The sequence below is a fragment of the Drosophila serrata genome, unplaced genomic scaffold (assembly GCF_035046125.1).
Source record: "Drosophila serrata isolate PLE 108 unplaced genomic scaffold, ASM3504612v1 contig_272, whole genome shotgun sequence".
Lineage (NCBI taxonomy): Eukaryota > Metazoa > Arthropoda > Insecta > Diptera > Drosophilidae > Drosophila > Drosophila serrata.
Window position 1 is genome coordinate 4,716,602 of NW_028257170.1, and position 20,928 is coordinate 4,737,529.

The following is a 20,928-nucleotide window of genomic DNA, read 5'->3' on the forward strand; positions in this document are numbered from 1 at the left end:
TTTATAATTTCACTCAAAAAGAGCATTAAGTAAGTAATATTTCATGACACTATGCCACTGTGCCTCATTCTCAGGTTTCGTTGTTTGTTCCGCCTTGCAACCGAGAACGACCTTGCCAACAACAACAATAACAACAACTACAAGTACCAGAACATGATCCAACAACAAGAATCAATGGCAAACAACTAGCCAAAGCCAAAGCCAAAGTCGAAGCCGAAGCCGAAGCCAAAAGCTCAGAGGCCCCTCCCTCAATCAATCCCCCTCCCTACAGGACCATCCCTCGAGCAATTGCTTGCATGCTCAGCATTTCGAGAGGGGGGAGAGGAGTGGGATGGAAGGATATGCCGGGGTTCAGGAGGTCATAGGGAGGGAGGTTAAGATAGGAAGTTTGCAAGTTTTGCGCTTCCGTCGTTCGAGGATATTTGTCTGCTGAATTAATTGGAATTAGTCGCGACATGCTTATACCAAAAGTCTAGAATAAACAATAAAATGGATACCTATTCAAATAAGAATCGCACACACACACATAGAGAGAGAGAGAGAACACCCACACACACACCAAACTACAAGGATACAAGGATACTACGAGACTGAGTGAGAGGCAAAACTGAATTTGATGGGGAAACAATGCAAAGTTTTAATGAATTTTGGTTTAAGTTTTCAGCGAGGTCGTCCTGGGTGTTGAGGGTGTTGAGGGGCCTGAGAGTTCGTCGACGAGCCCTTTGAGATTTCCTGCAAAATGTATTTGAAACGAGTAACGGAAATTGCATTATTTCAATTACAAATTCGCCGAGTTTCGGGCGAATGAAACTCGAGCAGACAGCAAACGCCGCTGGCAATTAGTCGTGTCAAAGCTTTCATTATTGTTTTGTCATATTTGCCAGGACCCCACGCCCATCTTGCCATCTTGCATGTGTCATCCGCACTGTAAACTCTTAATTAATGTATAAATATGTATATATAAATATATATATATATGTATAGAAGCTGAGGCGAGAGAATGGAATAGATTTTATTTAATTAGTGCCTGAAAGGGGGCGGGGGAGGGTGGTGCCAAGTCTGCACAACTTTTGTCGCCTCAGAAGCGCCGCCAATTGTTGTGGCACCACCAACACAAAGGCAAACAAATGAGCTGAGATGCCGCCGAGTGGCTCCCCGCTGGGAAACTCGGGATATCCACAGGAAAAAGGGGCGAGAGTTTTCCGTTGAGAAACTTTCAACAGTTGCACGGAGTGGTGCCGGTAATGTCCTCGGGGCACATCTCGGGGTCTCTTACAATATAAAAGCAGTGCACTCGGGAAAATAACTTTAATATATGTAGTATATTATTTTTAGTTCCTTGAATCCTTAACAAAAGGTTGTAGCAAGTTGAGAGCTGAGTAATAGGGTAATGATACCAAGGGAAGTTAACAAAAGAGATCCTACCAAAATAACCACGACTATTTCTATTTATTCCACTTGCTAAACCAACTTACTATATTTTAAATTTAAACTACAATTTATTTGTAATTTGAATAACATTTCTTAGAGTGTACTCAACTGCACTCCAGCTTCTGCTCAGTTGGAAATTATGCTGCCATAAGGCTCGCCTCACTCGGACAACTCCCTGAAATGGAAATGCAATGAATTGATTTCCCCAGATTTCTTCTCACTTTTTGCGCTGCCAAACTTTGGCTATAAGTTTAAATGGAGTTAATGCGCCTCGGGGCCAAATTAGTTGAGAGTGTCAGGGAAATAATGACAGAACGCCGAGTGTTTCCTTTTTTATTTGGGGTTGGAGATAGCCAGGACCATGGACCAGATTCCCTGGGGTTGATTAGTTCCGTGTTGATGACGCTGAATGGCACCGGCACAACGCTTGATCTTTAATCTATCACAATATTGGCTCGGCTTTTAACCAATTTGCTTTGTTGTGATGGCAAAGTGCCCGGCCATTATGCATACACACACACATGTAGTGTATAAAAACGTTATATTTTTGTTTGCAGATTTTTTATGGGCCTGCATATGGGTTGGTAGTTGGTGCAGAAAACAAGAAAAAAACGCCACCCAACATTATCATTGTTCAATTAAACTTTTCAACTGAAAATCGGCTTTTGTTTTATCGCCGCCGCCGTCGCCTGTCCTGCGTCCTGTGTCCTGTCGAATGCCAAAAACACAAACAACCACATCGATGGCACAAAAAATGGAATAAAAAAAAAAATAATAAAATCCTGTCCGCCATTGTTTTATACAGACACACTCACACACAGATAAAAAGAGAGCGAGAGAGGGACTATATTTTTTTATTTGGCAGTTCGATTTTTAATCGCCATATCAACAGATTCACGCTTGCACGATCTACTACGCACATTAAGTACACACACACACACCGTGGATGCCACGGGATGCTGCCAGCATTTCCAAAGCTTCCACAACAATAACAATTACAACGGCTCACTCCGGTTGGTGGGTTGGTGTATAGTACTGTTGTTGTTGGTGTACGCACAATTGTGCAAATGTGACATCATCATTTTCATGTTTATGTCGGACAAGTCAAGTGCCACTTACACACATATACTACGCACTTAAATATGTATATTTTGCAGTACAGTACAGACACCTTGGGGAATAAATTATAGATCTGAAATTAAAGATCTATGAGAAAGCAGGACAGTCAAAGGATAATGAGATTAATGATAGAGTTATAATGTTAGGCGTATTCAGGGGTTACAAAATAATACTTGAGTAAATAAATAAAGATGTAAAAGAGCTACTCTGGCATAATAAGAAAGAAAAACTGTTTTTTGATTGTCACTATAGCATTTTTTTTTATATTTAATTATATTTTTAAGATTATTACAAATTTATTATATATATTTACCTTTGCAATTAGAGTAGATAGATTTAAAATAACAGGCAAAACTTGGAGTTAAGAGGTATTGATTTAACTAAGCTAAGAGAGATCATGATCATTTATGATCAATAAAATAAAGTTATTTATCTGTAAAGTTAATTAATACCTGCAATTTAAGTTATATATTATAAGTATTAAACATTTTCCAAAATTTTTTGGAGACCTTCTTCTCATATATTACATTACCTATCCAAACCTGACTGAGCTTACAAGGATCAAGGACACCCACGTCGACTTAGGGTTAATTTATAGCCCCTCAATGATTGCCATTAGCTAATACCGACTGTATATGTGGGATGCATGTGCTGGGGCGCATAATGAATGTTCTCAATTCTGTCGATTCTGTTGCTGACTGGCCTGAAAATGCAGCTTAATGAAGCAAGCGGCACAGAGGCCGAGGCCTATAAAACCCACTAACTGCACTGACTTGCTTACACGATTTGTGTGCTCCTCTATGTGTCGCCCGTCCCAGGAACCCCGCCCACATGGACTCCACTAATTAGTATTAAGTGGAAATTATTTCTTCAACTACATGCGTATGCCTGTGTATGTGTGTGTGTGGAAAACTGTGGGAAAACTCGGCTGCTGCTGCGATTCATTCCATTTCGTTTCGTTCCTCTGATTGCTGTAATTAGGGGGCCATAAACAGCAAGCGATTGATGCAGGGGGTGGGTCTATCCGCACACACTATATGTGGATGTGTATATATAGGAGATGGTATAGGGTGATGTAGGGTTTAGATTTAGGATTCAGGGTCAGGGGTCCAGGGGTAGCTATAGCTGCTGCATTAATGAACTTTGACAGAAATGCTATCGTTTAATTATTATCGCCAAATTTATGGAAATTCATTAAGATGATGACGCGATGATGATTGCCTAATGGCCAACCGAAAATCAACGAATGAATTAAATGAAGTGCTAAATCAAGCTTGATTCACGGTTCAATAACTTATGTGGGTGCCAATGGTAGTAGGTTTGCCAGGGAAATATTTTTAAATGAAAATTGCATTAAAAAATCTTAGTTATTACCAACCGATGTAAAAACTCTTGAGAGCTTGAACTTAGAAGATATTTAAGTCGTAATCTATAAAAATCTAAAATAGAGAATAAAACTATGGAGTTATTCCTTTATATAATTGCATTAGTATGAAAACCGGAGCATGGCGAATCGGTGTACTTTATATGTACATATATACATATATTATAGAACTATGCTCAGTAATTAACTATGGGCAGTAATTAACTCTGAACAGTGATTATCTATGACCAGTAAGTAATTATGATCAGTAAGTATCAATGGACATTAAGTAACTATGACCAGTAAGTAACAATGAGCAATAAGTAACTCTGAACATTAAGTATCTATGACCAGTAACTATAATCAGTAAGTATCTATGACGAGTAAGTATGTATGATCAGTTACTACCTTTGAACACTGATAAACAATGACTTGCAACTTTTGTAACACAACACATTTCTGAGACTAGGCCGGCAGCAGTCACTTCGTTCCGGGGATGTTATAACCAGTTGGGAATCATATGCACTGATGTGCGACACTTGTTTTGGAGCAAATTTAAGCTATTTAAATAAAACTATGGAGTTATTCTTTTATATAATTGCATTAGTATGAAAACCGGAGCATGGCGAATCGTTGTACTTTATATGTATATACATATGTATATATAGCTGTCATTGGAACAATCGGACGATTTATAGAACACTGCTCAGTAATTAACTATGGGCAGTAATTAACTCTGAACAGTGATTATCTATGACCAGTAAGTAATTATGATCAGTAAGTATCAATGGACATTAAGTAACTATGACCAGTAAGTATCAATAAACATCAAGTATCTATGACCAGTAAGTAACTCTGAACCAGTAAGTATCTATGACCAGTAAGTAACTATAATCAGTAAGTATGTATGATCAGTTACTAACTTTGAACACTAATAAACAATGACTTGCAACTTTTGTAACAACACATTTCTGAGACTAGGCCGGCAGCAGTCACTTCGTTCCGGGGATGTTATAACCAGTTGGGAATCATATGCACTGATGTGCGACACTTGTTTTGGAGCAAATTTAAGCTATTTGGATGAAACTATGCAGTTATTATTTTATATTATTTTACTAGCATATAAATCGGAGCATGGCGAATCGGTGGACTTTATATATATATATATATATATATACATAGGAACGATCTGAAAATTTAAAAAAAATAGTCTAACTTTTTCAGCTTTCAACAGATTTTTATCAAATTTAATATAAAGCCATTATATTTGAATGATGCAATTACAAATTCATAATTTTAATTTAAAAATAATGCAAGTGATAAGTAAAACTCCGAATTTTAAACCGACTTCGATCTCACTGTGCATCGAATAACCATAAGAAGTTCCTCAGGTGAATGCCACCTAGGTTGGCGAGAATGAATTTGCCCGGCATTTCCAGAACGGGGAAATCCATTAAAAAATTTATGTTTTATTGTGCCTGTCGCTTAAGTCTCACAATTGCTGCAGTTGTTCCACAAAACTCATTCGCCATAACCCAATGGAAAGCTCTGCTGGGTGACAGAGAGAGTGGGAGCCACGTTCACAGTTATTGTTTTTACGAGCTCATCTCGATGGGCTTTCCCAGCAGCCCCTCCCCCTTTTGGTTCTCACCCCCCTATCCACCCATTTTGCGACCCCCTTTATCATCCAAAAACTCTCGTTGCATGGCTAATTGAAAAATACTTTGTTTGTCCGATTTTATTGCAGCCCATTCTTACACATACAGCTGCAGCTGAAGGCACTGAGAGAAATATGAATAGAATTTCCATTAAAATTTATTATTATTGTAAATTATATATACCACGTCTTGAACATAATCATATATTTTGTATTTGTATTTGTATATATTGATGTCTTTTAAAGATACATTATATAAATTTGACACTTTAAGGAATGAATATAATATATTTTTTATTGTTTGTATTTAATTTTAAAACATATATATATAGATTAATAATCCATCACCAAATTATTATCGTATCAATATTATATTTAATATGAAAGTTTAAAAAGATTTCCAAACTCTAAACTACTTCAAAATCTTTTTATAAAATCTTTAGTGGTTTTTAATTTTCAGTACAAAAAATGCATTCCAATATATCCATAGTATATAATAATTAATTACTTACGAATATATACACATAGATACGTATTTTTGATAACATTTTTCCGCTGTACACAGAATGTGATGCGGGGACAAAAGCCGAAATTGAGTTTGCCCATTGGCACACTTTTTTTTATTATTATTATTGTTGCAAACGTCCAGTGGACGGTGGGTGGGCGTGGCTGGGGGGTGGGGGAGAGGGTGGGGTGGCAGATCTGGCGTGGGTAACCAAGTTTCAAATTCACTTTCCATACAAATTGCCCAGCCGGAGAGCCCAGGCGACGTTGGCAGTGCTAATGAAAATTAACATAAAATGCTGCTGACAGCAGCCAATCGAGCGAACAGGCGAGGAGCAAAGTCCTCCATCCAAGGCCCCCTTTACCCCCTTTAACGCCGCCCCTGATCGCCCCCCCTCCCCACGCCTTCCCCTTGTTGGCAATGGCATGCCGGTGTTGTCCTTGCCCCGAAAATTGCAGTCAGTGAAGATGCAGCAAACTGATTTTAATGCGATTCAACAGCTCTGCACGCGAGCCCAAAACGTTTTGCTAGTTTTCAAACTCTAACAGAGACCCTCTCGATGCACAGTGGTTTAAGAGCTATGGTAAAATGATTGTAATTGGTAATTTTATACTTGGAATGTAGGGGAAAAGGAAGCTCAGATATGGAGACAGAACTATGACAAAGTCTGCAGAAGAAGATTATATGCAAGGTATCTTTCAGATAGATCAAAATTCAAAAGAATATATCGCATAGTAACGGACAGTTCGAAGGACAGACGGACAGCAAAAGTCCTTGAATATGCAAAATCCCTAAATCTATATTTAACCATATCATTTTTGTGTTAAATTAAGAATGAAAAAAAAAAAAAAAAACATCCCAATTTATACAGTTTTCAATATTTTCAAATGTTAATCTCACTGGATTGCACCTGGGAACCACTGTGCCCCATTGTCGACCGTTTTGCCGGTTTGCCTCCGGGCTCAGGCACTGGCTGGCGCTGCATTTTGATGATGTGGATGAGGATGAGGATGTGGATGTGGATGTGAATGTGGATGAGACCGGCACTGGACGTGGACGTGGCTATGGGCCAGATGGGAGGGGCTTGCGGGCGTTGGCCTGGTGTCTGGCATGGCGTGGAGCCATTGTTAAGTTTAACCAAGGTAATCTCTGTGCTTCCATCGCCTATCGTGACAAACTGACATAAATGCCCGCCGGCAGGCAGGCAGGCAGGCAAGCAGTCAGGCTGGCGTACAGAAGACTCCGAGTCCAATCAACGCCCAGCTACTTGCAGCCATGTCCTTTTGCCCTGGCTTCCGCATCCGCATCCACCGCCGGTCCTGTCGCCCGATTCCTGCCTGCCCTGCGGTTGCCCTACTAACTATTATTATACTCCTGGCCCAAAAAGCGAGGGAGAGAGGAAGTGCCTGCAACATTTCGGCTATGTCTGCCTGGTTGGAGGTACTTGGCAAAGCGCCGCCATTGCGTCCACATCCACTTTGGCCAAAAACGAAACGAAAGCCCCTCAAGCTCCGCGCAATCCCTTTCGTCCAACTGCCGTGGCCTACTCGACGGCAATTGACGGAAGTTCATTGGTTAGCAAATGGCAGTTTTTGTACGCTCATTAGCATTATTTGTCAGTTCTGTGGTTCTCAGCTCCTCCGCTCCAGACTGGATTCGGCGATGCGATGGGATCTCTGTGATACATCTAGTACCTCCCATCCAAGCCATGTGGCCCAAATCGAGTGGGGAATGCAGTTTTCGGGTAAGGTGATTGGACTGGCCTTGTTTGGAATGTAGGTTAACAGCTAACTGCATCAATTACACGGATTACAGTCTGGTTAAACCGATTGCCACAGCTGAAGAGGAGTCAATTGAGCTGAAAACGTCAGGTATATAAACCATATTTAACTATTTAGGTATTATAGGAAAGCAGGAGAGTTAGAATGGTTACTTTATTACTATTTACAAGCTGTGAACCACAGGTGTAGATCAGTTAGCAAAACCTACATTTGTTTATATTTATGTATATATAATTCAACTTTTCATCCCGCAACACATTATATATTTACATACATGTTCGTTCCTTCATTCAATTCCTTTTGTTTAATCAACCAACGGAGTCATTAAGAAACTTCCTGTGATGAAAGAATCCTCGCTGAACCCCTAAAAACTTTTCCTTAATTCCCATTACCCCAGATTCTCATTGCAACTTTCAATAGGAAAGCCAAGCTCCAAACTCAACCCCAATCTGAACCCATTTTAATATTGCTCATAACTCTTTCAGAAGCAGCGAAAATTACAAAAGCGTACACCTTAAGCCCCTTTTATCTTCATCATGATTGTTATCTTGGGGTCCTGATGATCGTTGCCGTTATTGGTTATGACAACTTTTGTGTTACTTTGCCTGACGACGTTTGGCAAATGAGTTATTGATTTTTAATTTACCACACACACACACGACATTTCTCGAGATTCTTTAGGAGGAGCAGCAAAAACTTTTCATTACTCTACCAATCTTTACCACCACTTGGATGGGTTTCTCTTCCATCACAGCCGAGTGCAGGAATGCACTGAAAACAATATTTAGAATTACTTGAATTTAAAGTAACAATTAAGAGTGTCTTTACAGATTTATAAAATGGTTAAGTTATCCTTTGCTTTTTTGTAGCATAGTTTTGCGCGCATTTCTTAAGGATTTTAAACTTCTTATGATTTCTGAACGTTCTTTTATTTATTATAGAATATTTATAATTTTTTTCTGTGCACTTCTTTCTCCCAATTTCCCTGCTCTTCGTCTATCCATCTATCCCACTGACAGTCACTCATTTTCGCATTAAAAAGCAAGAGAATGGAGACACTTGCATCATTTTTCAATATGCCGCTACGAAACTTGCAACTTTTGCTGGGGACATAACTTTGCAGAGAGCGCTGAACGTAGATGGAACACGGGACCCAAACTCAAACTCAAACTTAAACTGAAACTCAACTCATTAATAAAACACACACACACACACGGGTATGCGCATTAACGCACACACACATACACACAGACATAGTGCAGGGAGAACGCAACGGTAACATGTAATTGCATTTCTTTGGAGCGCAGGTTTCTTCACATCACATCACATGTCATCATTTCTGCGAATGTGTGTGTGTGTGTGTGTGCGGTGCCGTGCGGTAACGGTAACGAGCGTCAACGACTTTTGCTTACGCCCCAGAAACTATGCTATACGAAAATGCAACGCATTGGCAGTCCCCGCGGGAACCCAAAACTCTTCAGAACACAGAGAACACTTAAAGAAAAAAGTATGGTATATATATATTTTTCTAAATAAAATAAAGCCTATATTATATTACCAATATTGAGATATGTTTTTGTGTGGTAATTTTAAAACTAAATGCTTATTTTTAAGTGTTAAGTGCGTTGAATAAGCAGTTGAGCATCTTAAGAAAACCTGCAACTATATCTCATAATTTTTTAAATCATGCAAGGGTTTTCCTCTTTATTTTGAATATATGAAAAAAAAAGATTAAATTTCTGATATAATTTATTTAATTTTTGGATTTTAATATTGCTAAATATAATTAATATTTCTTGTTGTGTGCCAGATTCTCAAACTGCAGGACCACCAACCACTGAAGCTAACCAATATAGCGACACAAAAGCGTGTTCTACATAATAGATCTGGGCACGAGTGTGTGTGTGTAGGTGTGGAGTGGGTGGGATGTGATAGCAGTAGTGGGTGGGTCGGATACGGTGCAAGTGATTTTCAAGGAAATTTCACCGTTTGTAGATTGCAATCAGCAGAGTAATGGTATAGAGACAGATGCATGCGACACAATAGTCAGCTGTGTTTATTGATTGGCAGTCATAACGGAACAAGTCAAGCTCCTGAATTTTATTTGAATTTATTGGTCCACGGGTTCAGTTCAAGTTTTTATAAAAGAATGTAAATATGAGAAGGTTTTTTATTAGCTATTAGCTTTTACTTTTTTTCATTAACTAAGATTAAGGCATATTGATGTAAACACGAACAACAAGGAACATACATTTAAATTAAATTAAAATGACAATCATTATTAAAGGATTAGCTGAAGGGTATAGTTTTAAGGACACAATTCTACTATTGGAAATGTTTAATTAAATTTAATGCAGATTTATACAATTATCTCCTAATTTGATTAAGGTGTATTCAAACTAGATTCACAAAAGGCTGAATCCTTTTGGGGTTAACCAAAGCACTTTGCAACACTACTACTACTACCAATGCACTATGCAACACTGCACTACGCCAGAGCGATGTTCAACACTCCCTACATCGCTTACTAGAGAGCTCTTTACCAATTACGTGCGCTTCATTGCTCTTGGAGCCATTAGTGTGATTACGTTTCATTGTCTGCCCGAGTCCTGAGCCCTGAGTCCTGGCCGGGGGTGAGTATGTGTAAGTGTGTGTGTGTGTGTGTGTGTGTGTGTGTGTGTGTGTGTGTGTGCAGTGTGCGTGTGTCCTCGGTGCCTTTCAATTGTGTGTCAAAATGTAGTCATGACGAGACTTGACAGTCGTCAAGCCGAGAGGGAGACCGAGGGGCGATTGGGGACTGAAAGCGTCTGGCAGAGGGAAATAGAGAATGTAGCCAGGACCAGCCACGTACATAATTGTATCTTAGTTACTTACGATTGCACAAATTTGAATTCAATTATGTTTTACTTATGTATTGCTGTGCTCTCTTCTGGCAAAAGAAATTGCATGTATTTCGTCTGGAATTGAATTATGTGACCGAGCAGCAGACGGAGGACAAAGAACTGCGAACTGATTGTTGTTACTCTCTTCGTTCTGCAGTTTAATTTGCAATTTTGTAATTTAAAAGGACATTTTTCAGTTCGATAGTTCAAATGATGCCAGGCCATGGCTGACTGACTAGCAACTTGGCTGGCTTTGCTGGCTAGCGGTTTTAGGTTCGTGTTTGAAATATTCAAATGCAAATTGCAAATGCAATTTATCGAAGTTTCGCACGGAGTGGAAAAAAATCTTAGCATAATGATCGACTAGAGAATGCCCAGGAATACGTGATTTTTGAAATATTTTTCACTTTACTTTACTATGAAAAGTAATCTCTTTGCTCAGAAACATATTTCAATTTAAGATGCGACAAGTAGTTAATGGTTAAACTCTCTATCGACACTGAAAAGCAGGCTTTATTCCCAAATTAATTTAAAATTGATTCAACTGGCGAGTCCACATAAATAATAAAACATGTTAGCTACAGTTCAACAACAATCCAACGCTAATTCCATATACAAAGTTAATTGAACATTTCGGATGTTGGAGAGCATTGCATATCAATTGGTATCCTTTATCCTTTATGGCCAATCCCAGTTGTCCCATCCCCCCCCCCACACTCAAAACACAATCTGCGGCATTTTATTTTCAATTTAATTTTGCGTCCTCTGTAATTAAAGCAAGGACCAGGATTATTTATTTATTTATTAGAATGCGCAACTGATTTTGCGTTGATTATTATATGGTCACGCCCTGCGGCGCCCCTCAGTTCCCCTCAGTATCCCTCTTGCAGCACTTGCAGCATTAAATATTTACCATAATTGAAGTGACAAGCACAAATGCCACTACATGGAAACCGTTTGGAGTGCCTCCGACAAATCCCCGCCTGCTCGCCGCGCATCAGCAGCAGCTGCTAATTGTGTGCAAGCTCATTAACATAACCGCAGGCCTGGCCCCAAAATCTACGCCCTCGAGCCGAGGCTCTGGTCCTGGCACCCCAGCACCATGGCATTCTCGCATTCTGGCAAGTGCAATATGGTCGAGGGATGACCCCAAACCCCGACCCCGATCCCGACCCCGACCCCAGTCACGGTGCCGACCCCTGGAAAGGCCTCCAGCGAACAGCTGTTGGTTGGCTGAGCGTCGAACCGAAAGGAGCGGAAAAGGGAGCACGGCAGGATGCCAGGATGAGCCACCATCAAGCAACAGTTTTTGTTTAAATTTTAAATGCAATTTAAAACAAGTAAGCTTTTTTTAAATCTCTTTCTAATTCTAATACAACACAAATTAACAAATAGAAACTTTTACCTAATCAAAGCAATCGTTGACTCTCAATTCAAATTGAAATTAGCCTTCGTACTCAAGCCAAACACATTCCACATTCATTCCAAATCATCGCTTCAAACAGAACACAGGTTTCTCTAGAGAAAAAGTTGTAAAAGGAAAAATTTTAGCATTTGACTGTTTTGTATAACAACTTTTCAATTTTAAATACAAAAATTATCCAGTTCAAAGTATCATTATCCAAAAGCGTAGAAACATGAAAAATTCAAATTCCCGAGATAATAAGAAGAGTATGTGGCTAGAGGCCACAGATTCAGAGATATTGCATACAGGATTTGCTGATTTCGTGCAGAATTATCAGAAATCCTGCAAGGATGAAGGCGATGTTGAGCCGAAAGTGAAAGGACCTCAGTCGTCTGCAACGTCCTGCCCGGTAAGATGTCCTGGCTGATATTCGGCAGCTCCATGGATCTCCTAATGTTTTCCTTAGGTTGAACCTTCCAGCAAGAGTTCAAGCTTGAAATCTATTGGACCATCTTCAGTCAGCGACACCAATCGTGTGGTTGATGATGCGGGCTTTAATCGCTTCCTGGATGAATGGACTGCAAGAGCTTCGAAGGAAGCCAGGATCCAGTGGACACAAATGTCCAAACGTGATAAAGCCATGTATGCTCCAGTAAGTCGAATCGAATCAGGTTTATTTAGAAGATTTATTCAATTATGATCTCTTGTTTTAATAGAAAGACGATCTGGTCACCACTCCTAGTGCCACATCAGGCTCCGCGGTATCTCCAGCGTTTAAACGCCTCTTTTTTGGTGAAGTCAGTAGCGGTGCCATTCGACGAGCCTGTGATAAGGCCTGTACAAATCTTGGTAAGCGCCGCTACAAGCCGAAGAGCCTTCAACCCAAAAAGTGTGCCAAACCAAGGAGAGTTGCAAAAGGCCCCAAGGCAGTTGCCAATGCCAACACCTTTCCCAAACCAAAAGTTGACAAGTGTCCCAAACCGAAAACAGACAGGAAGCACAACAAGCCAAAGTTGTTCATCAAATCGGAATCTCCTGCTGCTCCAAAGGAGTAATGGGAGCTCATGGAACATTTGGTCTAAAGAGATCGTGTTTTTGGCCACAACATTCAAGGATGATAAATAAAGATATTCTAAATTAAGACTAGAAATTTCTTTGGTTTAATATAGTCACTAATTTGAGTGAGAGATCTTTGTTGCCTTATTGTTGGGGAAGCAATTGAACTGGATATTGCCGTTTGGAGATACCCATGAGACTCGGTGTCTAAAAACTTGGCTAAGCTTAAATTAAAGTAAGAATTTATATGTTTATTTGCTCCACTATTTAAGCTAGCTTTTAAAGCTGTCTTCTACCTTTTAATTCCTAATGAATTTTACACCAGCTAGTATAATACCCATACTAGACATATTCCATATACCAATAATCTGTGGAATCTCCACTTCCAGCCTGTTAATACCTCCTCCTCCTCTGGTTTGCATCTGGAATCTCTGGGGAGTGTGTGTAAGCCCCCATTGTATATCATCAGTAGAGTCGGGCTGCATATGCATATCTTAATGCTCCACTCCATTTGGAGAGAGGGAACATCGCATCGCATCGCCAAAACCGACAAAATGAATTATGGCCGCTAAATTGTAAAATATATGCCAGATTCCAATAAATCAAATTCTGGACTCAACGCACACGCACTCTCGAAATGAGTTTTATTTATTCTCTCATTTTTTTTTTCAGGGCATAAAAATATACATAAATACGAGGCATACATATGCATTATGTTGGCTTTGGGATGCGGGAAATCCCGTGTACGTATATATATATTTATGTATAAATCATGTTGGCAAGTTTTTATGCCTTTCGCCGCAAAGACGACTTTCTATTAGCAGCGGCGTCTCCTATAAATGCGAATGCTTCCCCATATTCTGGCCTTAAGTCCCATTCCCAATCCCAATCCCTGGCCGCCTCCGCAGCCACGCCTACTTCTTGGTTCCACGAGTGGAGAGTGCATGAATATTTATGACGCAACATTTGGCATAAGTGGCACTCATTTTCAATAATCATCTTAAGCAGATTAAGTTAAATGTCAACCATTAGTCATAATGGCCGGCTCTCCTTTACATGTATGCCAGTGTGTGTGTGTGTGTGTGGATGAGTACACTGGAGAAAAATGTGTGTTAAGGAGTTGAGGAAAAATATTCAATTAGAAGTGTTTAAGACATCTCTTTCAAGTATTCTTGAACACATAATAAACTACATTTTTATATTTCAAGACTTTTTATAAAATGTATGAGTTAAGGAAAAGATTTTATGATTACCCCATTTTTCAATATCTTCTATTAATTTAAAATGTATAATTAAAGCTTACAAATTACATATTTAATACTTCTATAGTTAATTAACAAAGTACTTTCTTAATGAAAGCACAAAAGTGGTTTAAACTACTTAAGAAACTTTGAAAAACGGGGTTGATTATAGAATGGAATAAGATCCAAAGATTTTAGAAAGTTCCCTCACCTAAAAATATATTTTCCAAACACTTCTCATATTAGATAAAGAAGTTATTCAATTTAAAAATATTTTAATATTATTTCATTCAAATTAAGTTCTTTAAAGACAACTATTTATAGAATAAAATAGAAATCCATGAAATCATTCTCTTTCTTAACATTTCCCATCACATTTAATTACCAATTTCTTTTCACTCATTTTTCCCCACAGTGCACATGTGTAAGTTGCTTACATTTGGCATTCGCATTTCACATTTTATTGCCAAGTACTATATAGAGGGGGGAAAAGAAACGCATAAAATCGGCGAAACCAGGAACCACTCTTGAACCCAAGTCTTGGCCATTTATTATGTGGAATTGTTAAGGCTCTGTTATAAACGCTCGGTACTTGAGCGTCCTTACCGTCCTATTTTATATATTTTTTTCTTGCTGCTGCTGCTCCTGTTGTTCCTGTTGTTGTCTGTGTCCTGGGGATTAGCCAAAAGAACATCGCAATGTCGCGACGTAACATTTTCATTGTGCGTAGGAATTTTCCGGAGGAAAACCCAACCGCGTTGGGTGGTTGGTTGGTCAGGTGAAAAGTAGCTGGCTATTAATTTGAGAGCTGTGTGTCAGATGACATTAGGCATGTTAAGCATTCTGTTGAATCACTTGAGCGCTAACGAGATGCCATTTGAAAAGCTGAAGCTAAAGCCGAAGCTAAGGCTTAAGCTTTCCTTCATTAAAGATCTGAGTTATTCCCGCTTCCCGAATTCGTCGTGTTCCTTTTCCCATTAATCTTGGCCCGATGCTGCCACCTTTTCTTTACTGGTTTTTGCATATCTACATGGCCACAGGAAACTTGCTGGTTGAAAGCCAACTTCAAGTCCGATGCCAAAACAAAAAGTGCAAGAGTTAAAATAACCAATTTCATGGCGGAGCCCAAAGCCCTTTATCAGGCTCTGCTCAATATGCAGCTCTGGCTGTGACTTTTGCTCCTTGAGGCAACTTCTTGCCGGTTCTTGCGGTTTTTGGTTATCACAACTCTCGACTGCTCTGCTTGGTTCTGTCTCCCTAGGCACCGCCCTCGACATCCCTTGGGTGTCCTTCGTGCATCCTGGTTGTCTGGCAGGTATGCATCAATTCATTGCCTAATCTATTTGCTGCTGACTTCACCTGGGAGCCAGGCCGCTGCTCCTTGCCTTACCTTTTCCGCCGTTGTTTTCTCATTTCGCCTAGGAGAGATTGTGTGTTTGCAATTTAGAGTCCTTCGTCCTTGCTGACGGAAGGCGTCTGTGCGTGTTGGCTTATCTAGGGTCACGTTACACAGAGCCTGGAACCAGTGACGGCAACTGATCGAAACAGTATAGCATTTGAAATTGAGCAAGTGGAAAAATGGGGAAATAATTGCTTAATCAAAAACAAGGAAATGGGAAACATATAGTTCGTGATAGTATTTTACTAAATATACTTTAGTCCCTTGAAAAGATTACCTTAATCAAGAAACTAATTCCATTCTGCGAGAACTCCATGCTCTTTGCGTAATTGAAATATCCAATTTGCCTTTCAGAAACTGCACCCAGATTATGGCTGAAATGGCCAACTTAACAGAACGTTTAGCTGGCCAGAATGGCGATGAAAGGGAGTTGAAAAGATTAGGACTTTAGAATCTCATCTAAGTTGGCTACGTGTCCATAGACATAGACCTTCCTTTCGTGCTCAGCTGCAACAGCTCCAACAACAGCAACAGCAATTCGAATGCAGTTATTTCTGGCTCCCTGCAAGTCCTTCAAGTCCTTGCCAGCCATCAATCAGATGGGATGAAGCGATGGGGAGCTGGGAGTACACACAGGCCTTGGGGGACGGAGTGAAAAGCAAACCTGTTTGGCTATGCAAACCACAACGCTGACCGCCTGACCCAACAAATTACTCAATTTCTTTGTGCCCGGCATGCATATCGGCCTGCGGGAGTAGAAGGTCCTGGGCCAGGGACACCATGCCTTGTGCTCCCAGAGGACTCAAGCCGGAGGCCAGCAGTCATCAACAATCAACTTGATGACGAGCACAATAAAAATGAAAACCGAAACCCGCCTCACTTGCGGCCATATCGCGCTCCATGCTCTATCTCGGTCTGTCGAGTTATTTGCTAACTTTTATTAATGCCGAAACGTACGGCAACGATTTACAACGACAATAAAAGCGCCTTTTCCCCATCCCCGTCCCCGTACCGCCCTCGCTATCATATCGCACAATGTCGCTCCTAGTCATAGTCATGCCACTTGCCATCGCCATCGCCATCGCTATCGCTATCTAACCCAGCCAAGCTGAGCCATTCTAGGAGCCATTTGAGCCGGGAGAAAGCCAAGGCGGACCGCCAAGCTCCAAGGCAGCCAAGGCAGCCAAGGCACCAAAGGCACTAGAACTGGAAGCCATCCTCTCGTGTCCTGACAATGGCAAGGAAGGTGCGGATCTCGATTTATGTGCACTGCACGCAGTCCCAGCAGTGGCGGCACCAGCGGGTGTAAAAGAGGGAGGCGCTGACTAGGAGGATATGAAAATGATCGAAAATTAGAGTATCCTATATATTTTTATTGAAAGAAAATATAATATGGATTGTGAGATTTCTTGATATTTGGAGATACAATACGTATAGTGCCTGATTTTGATGATTTTAGATCCTTAATATTTGGAAAAAGCATTTGTTTAAATGTTTTATGCATCTTTAAGCTTTATTTTTCAGCTTGAAAACCCCTTTTTTAATGTACAAAATATATAAAATATAGGGAATATATAGATTAAGATCCTTAATATTAATAAAAAGCAATATTTTTAATGCTGTATGCATCTTCAAGCTTTATTTTTTCAACTCCAAAATGTAACCCTTTCCAACATACAAAATATATATCACATAGAGAACGATCCCACCATCATACCCCATCAACTTTTTTAAAAATTTCTCCACGGTATCGTGCATATAAAAAAATGACTCTGGCTCCGTCCGACTTCTGTCCCTGGCAGAGACACACACACACACACACAATGCATGGAATGTGAAAATCTTAAAGACTTTTGAATTGCCAGCCATAAATGCGCATTTATTTCTATGCTCAAGTTACTGGCACTGCCATTGGCATTGGTCCTGGCGGTTGGTAGGAGCAGCGGCAAGGACCAGCCTGCGTCACTTTGTCTCATTTTTGTGCTTCGCTGACAAATGCAGCCGTGCATATGCTGCCGCTCACCCACACTCACGCGTGCAGTGAGTTATATGCTCCTCCATGCCTCGGTTCCTCCTCCTGGAACTCCTCCTTCTGGCACTCCACCGGAACCGATGGTCCTGCCCCCCACACTGCCGCCTGGCGGCAGTCAACGCATATTGGTAGCTAAGTTATCGCATTTGCGACAACAATGCCAAGAGCGGCAGGGAGAGAGAGAGATCTGCGATGGAGGAGCACTGGGAGCCCGGGATTCGCTTCGGATTCGGATTCGGAATCGGAATCGGAATTGAATGCTCCAGCAGGGGAGACGACAAAAGCGGTAGGGAATCGAGGAGTCACAGTCACACTAGCATATCGTATCTCGCATCCTAGTTGGAAGGTACACTCAAAGAATCGAGGTTGTAATCAAAGGGATAGTTAGGATAAAGACAATGTAATCATAAGATGTGTAAAACATATAAAAGCTATGTAATAATAAGATGGCTAAAGCAGAACCTAAAGAATTTCTTATGCGTAACTCATCTTACAATAACATTGTCCTTGGTGGAGATTTGTCTTGCTTGAATATTTGTCTTAACGATTTTTTATATTTTGAAATATATTTCTATTAAGATATTTAGTTTAAAGTATTCCAGTATAATTAAAAATATATAAAATACATTTGTTAATCTCCCAAGAGTGTTCAGTAGGGAGAGATATCTACAAACAGGATCAATTTCGATTTCTATTTAGATCAGGATCCCAAAAATTACCCTGCAACTAAACTATTTCTTTAAAATTTCAACAATTTATGCATTTCTCTCAGTGCTTAGCATCTCTTACACTTGCTTGCATATTTTTGCCATTTGAATTTGTAAAATCAACATCCATTAATCTGCACTCACACTCCCTGTGGCCCCCTCCGCCCAGCCGTGCCCCCTTTTGCTTTTGGCGACTGCATCTTCGTCGCCTCGTTTTGCATGCTCGGTTTCATTTTTGGAGCTGAGCAGCAGCAGCAGCAGCCAGAAAATATGAAAAATCTTCTAGTTATACTAGAAGTACTAAAAAGCAGGGGAGGGGCCGGGAAATGTGGCGGTGGAGGAGAGAAAGAAAAGCTGTGGCAGTCACTGCCAGTTGCCGTCGTCAGTTAGCATCGTTTGCGATAGTCTGGGCAACGTCATGCGGCCCCGAATTTTCCATACTCAAACCCAAACCCCTGAAAAAGGGAACCCCCTTTTTCACATCCTGCTCCTCCTGCTCCCCGAATGTTGGTTGCATTATTTGCATTTTACGAGTTGCCTTGCCCCGGGAAGGTTGGAAGGTTGCCACGCTCTATATATGGAACGTAAAAAAAGGGGGCGGTTCCGGTTGACTTTGGGGTGAGCTAGAGGAAACTCTAGGAAGTGTGTTAGTTGAGGTCGAGGCGACCCTCCTAATGAGCTGCAGCTCAAAACAATAATTATCCTTAATGGTGGCCATTTAAAAACCGCGGCTCAAGGATCTCTGTGATAGAGCAAGGGAGCTCTAAATTGGCAGATCAAAACGGAAATTACAGGATTTTATCTTCAAAGGAGTAAAATTAAACAACAAAGGTAAATAAATTACGTCTGAGCTTGAGATTAAAGGGACAAAATCAAAGTTAACACAGAAATAATTTTGTGTAATTAAGTTAGTGTCAAGGTATAACGTTTTTCTATTAGAAATATATTTACTTTAATTAAAAGCTAAGAGTGAATATAGGTAGGTTTCATATTTCTGAGTATATTATATTTAAATTATTTGAAAAAAGATGGGAAAATAATTTCGGGTAGCCGAAGTTTATATACCCTGGCCATAAGCACTAAATCTGAAATCATAATAATAATCAACTTAAATTTAAATTTTTGAATCAATTTAATTTTTAAATATTTTAATTATTATTTATCAAGACCTTCTGACAAAAAGTAAAATAACATGCAAGGGTATAAAAAGGCTTTACATATTTTTTAAACCGAGTTAGTTTCTGTAAAATTGTATAATATTTTAAAATGTATTTGTTATTTATTATTATTAATTATTATTATTTTTATTTAATCCAATTAGGAAAATAAAGGTACAGCCTAGCGCCACCTATCCATTAGGCACAAAGTTCAACTCTTGAGTGAGTCCAGAGTGTCCAGCTGATATTGACGACATTGCCATGTCCCCGCTCTCGCCAACATCGCTCATCATCCAAATACCCCTCTCTCTCTCGCTAACATCGCTCACCATCTCCGCCTCTCCTGATGTCACGTTGGCAACAATCATTTACTCCCGAGGCGCCGGACAAAACAGATGCAAAAATAAGAACTCCAAGAAAAAGAGCAAATCGCCGTGCAAAAGATCACTGCGGCGGTGAAAAAGTGCAGGGGAATGGAAAATACCGCGGAAAATCAAGTGTTCGTAGTGAAAAGTGCGTGAAAACAGCGATCCCCCACAGTGAAAAGTGTAAGTAAAGTAGGGGCAGCCGCCGGGACGCTGTCGTGTTGTTTTTTTCCAAGCCAAACCGCGTGTGTGTGCGTTTTTCTTGGCTAATTTTGTTGTTTTTTTGATGTGAAAGTGAAAATGATGCAGAAAGGTACAGCCGGTACCAAGCGGTTTAAGAAAATGCATAAGTTTGTGCCAATAACTCTGACAATTAGGTTTTTCATCTTTTGTGCGTGTGTGCATGTGTTCTTCGCCCACTTATTCGCCGTTCAGATCTGCAGAAATAAGCAATGCAAAGCGGTGAGTGCAAGAATACTATTACCATTTTTCTTTTACGCTTGATATTCTCGGCTGTCGCCCGCGCATTTGTTGTTGCTTCATCTTTCGGTTTCGATTGCGCTCGCTTTGGGCATTTGAACTTGAGAGCGAGAGAGGCATTTAACAGTTAGGATCCTCTCTTGTGGGTTGCCCAGTATGAAAGTTCGGGAATTGGGGCTTTGGCTTTTTGAAAGCTTAACTACTGTACTTATATATTGATATACTTAAAGCTTTATTTAACTATTATTATTACATCTTAAAATTAAAGATATTCATTTTCTTAAACCATTTTAAAATTTAAATTTTGCTTATAAGCTGAACTTTATTAAAAAGCCGTTTGATTTGGAT

At 40.0% G+C, this 20,928-nt stretch overlaps 1 protein-coding gene across 1 annotated transcript; it reads left to right on the top strand.

Moving 5' to 3' along the window:
* The first annotated feature begins 10,614 nt into the window (after positions 1-10,614).
* Positions 10,615-13,293, top strand: LOC110179825 (uncharacterized). The gene is made up of 3 exons (XM_020947431.2): positions 10,615-12,552; positions 12,610-12,795; positions 12,860-13,293. Exons 1-3 carry the CDS (start codon positions 12,376-12,378, stop codon positions 13,196-13,198), a joined length of 702 nt encoding a protein of 233 aa, XP_020803090.2. The 5' UTR covers positions 10,615-12,375; the 3' UTR covers positions 13,199-13,293.
* The last annotated feature ends 7,635 nt before the right edge of the window (positions 13,294-20,928 follow it).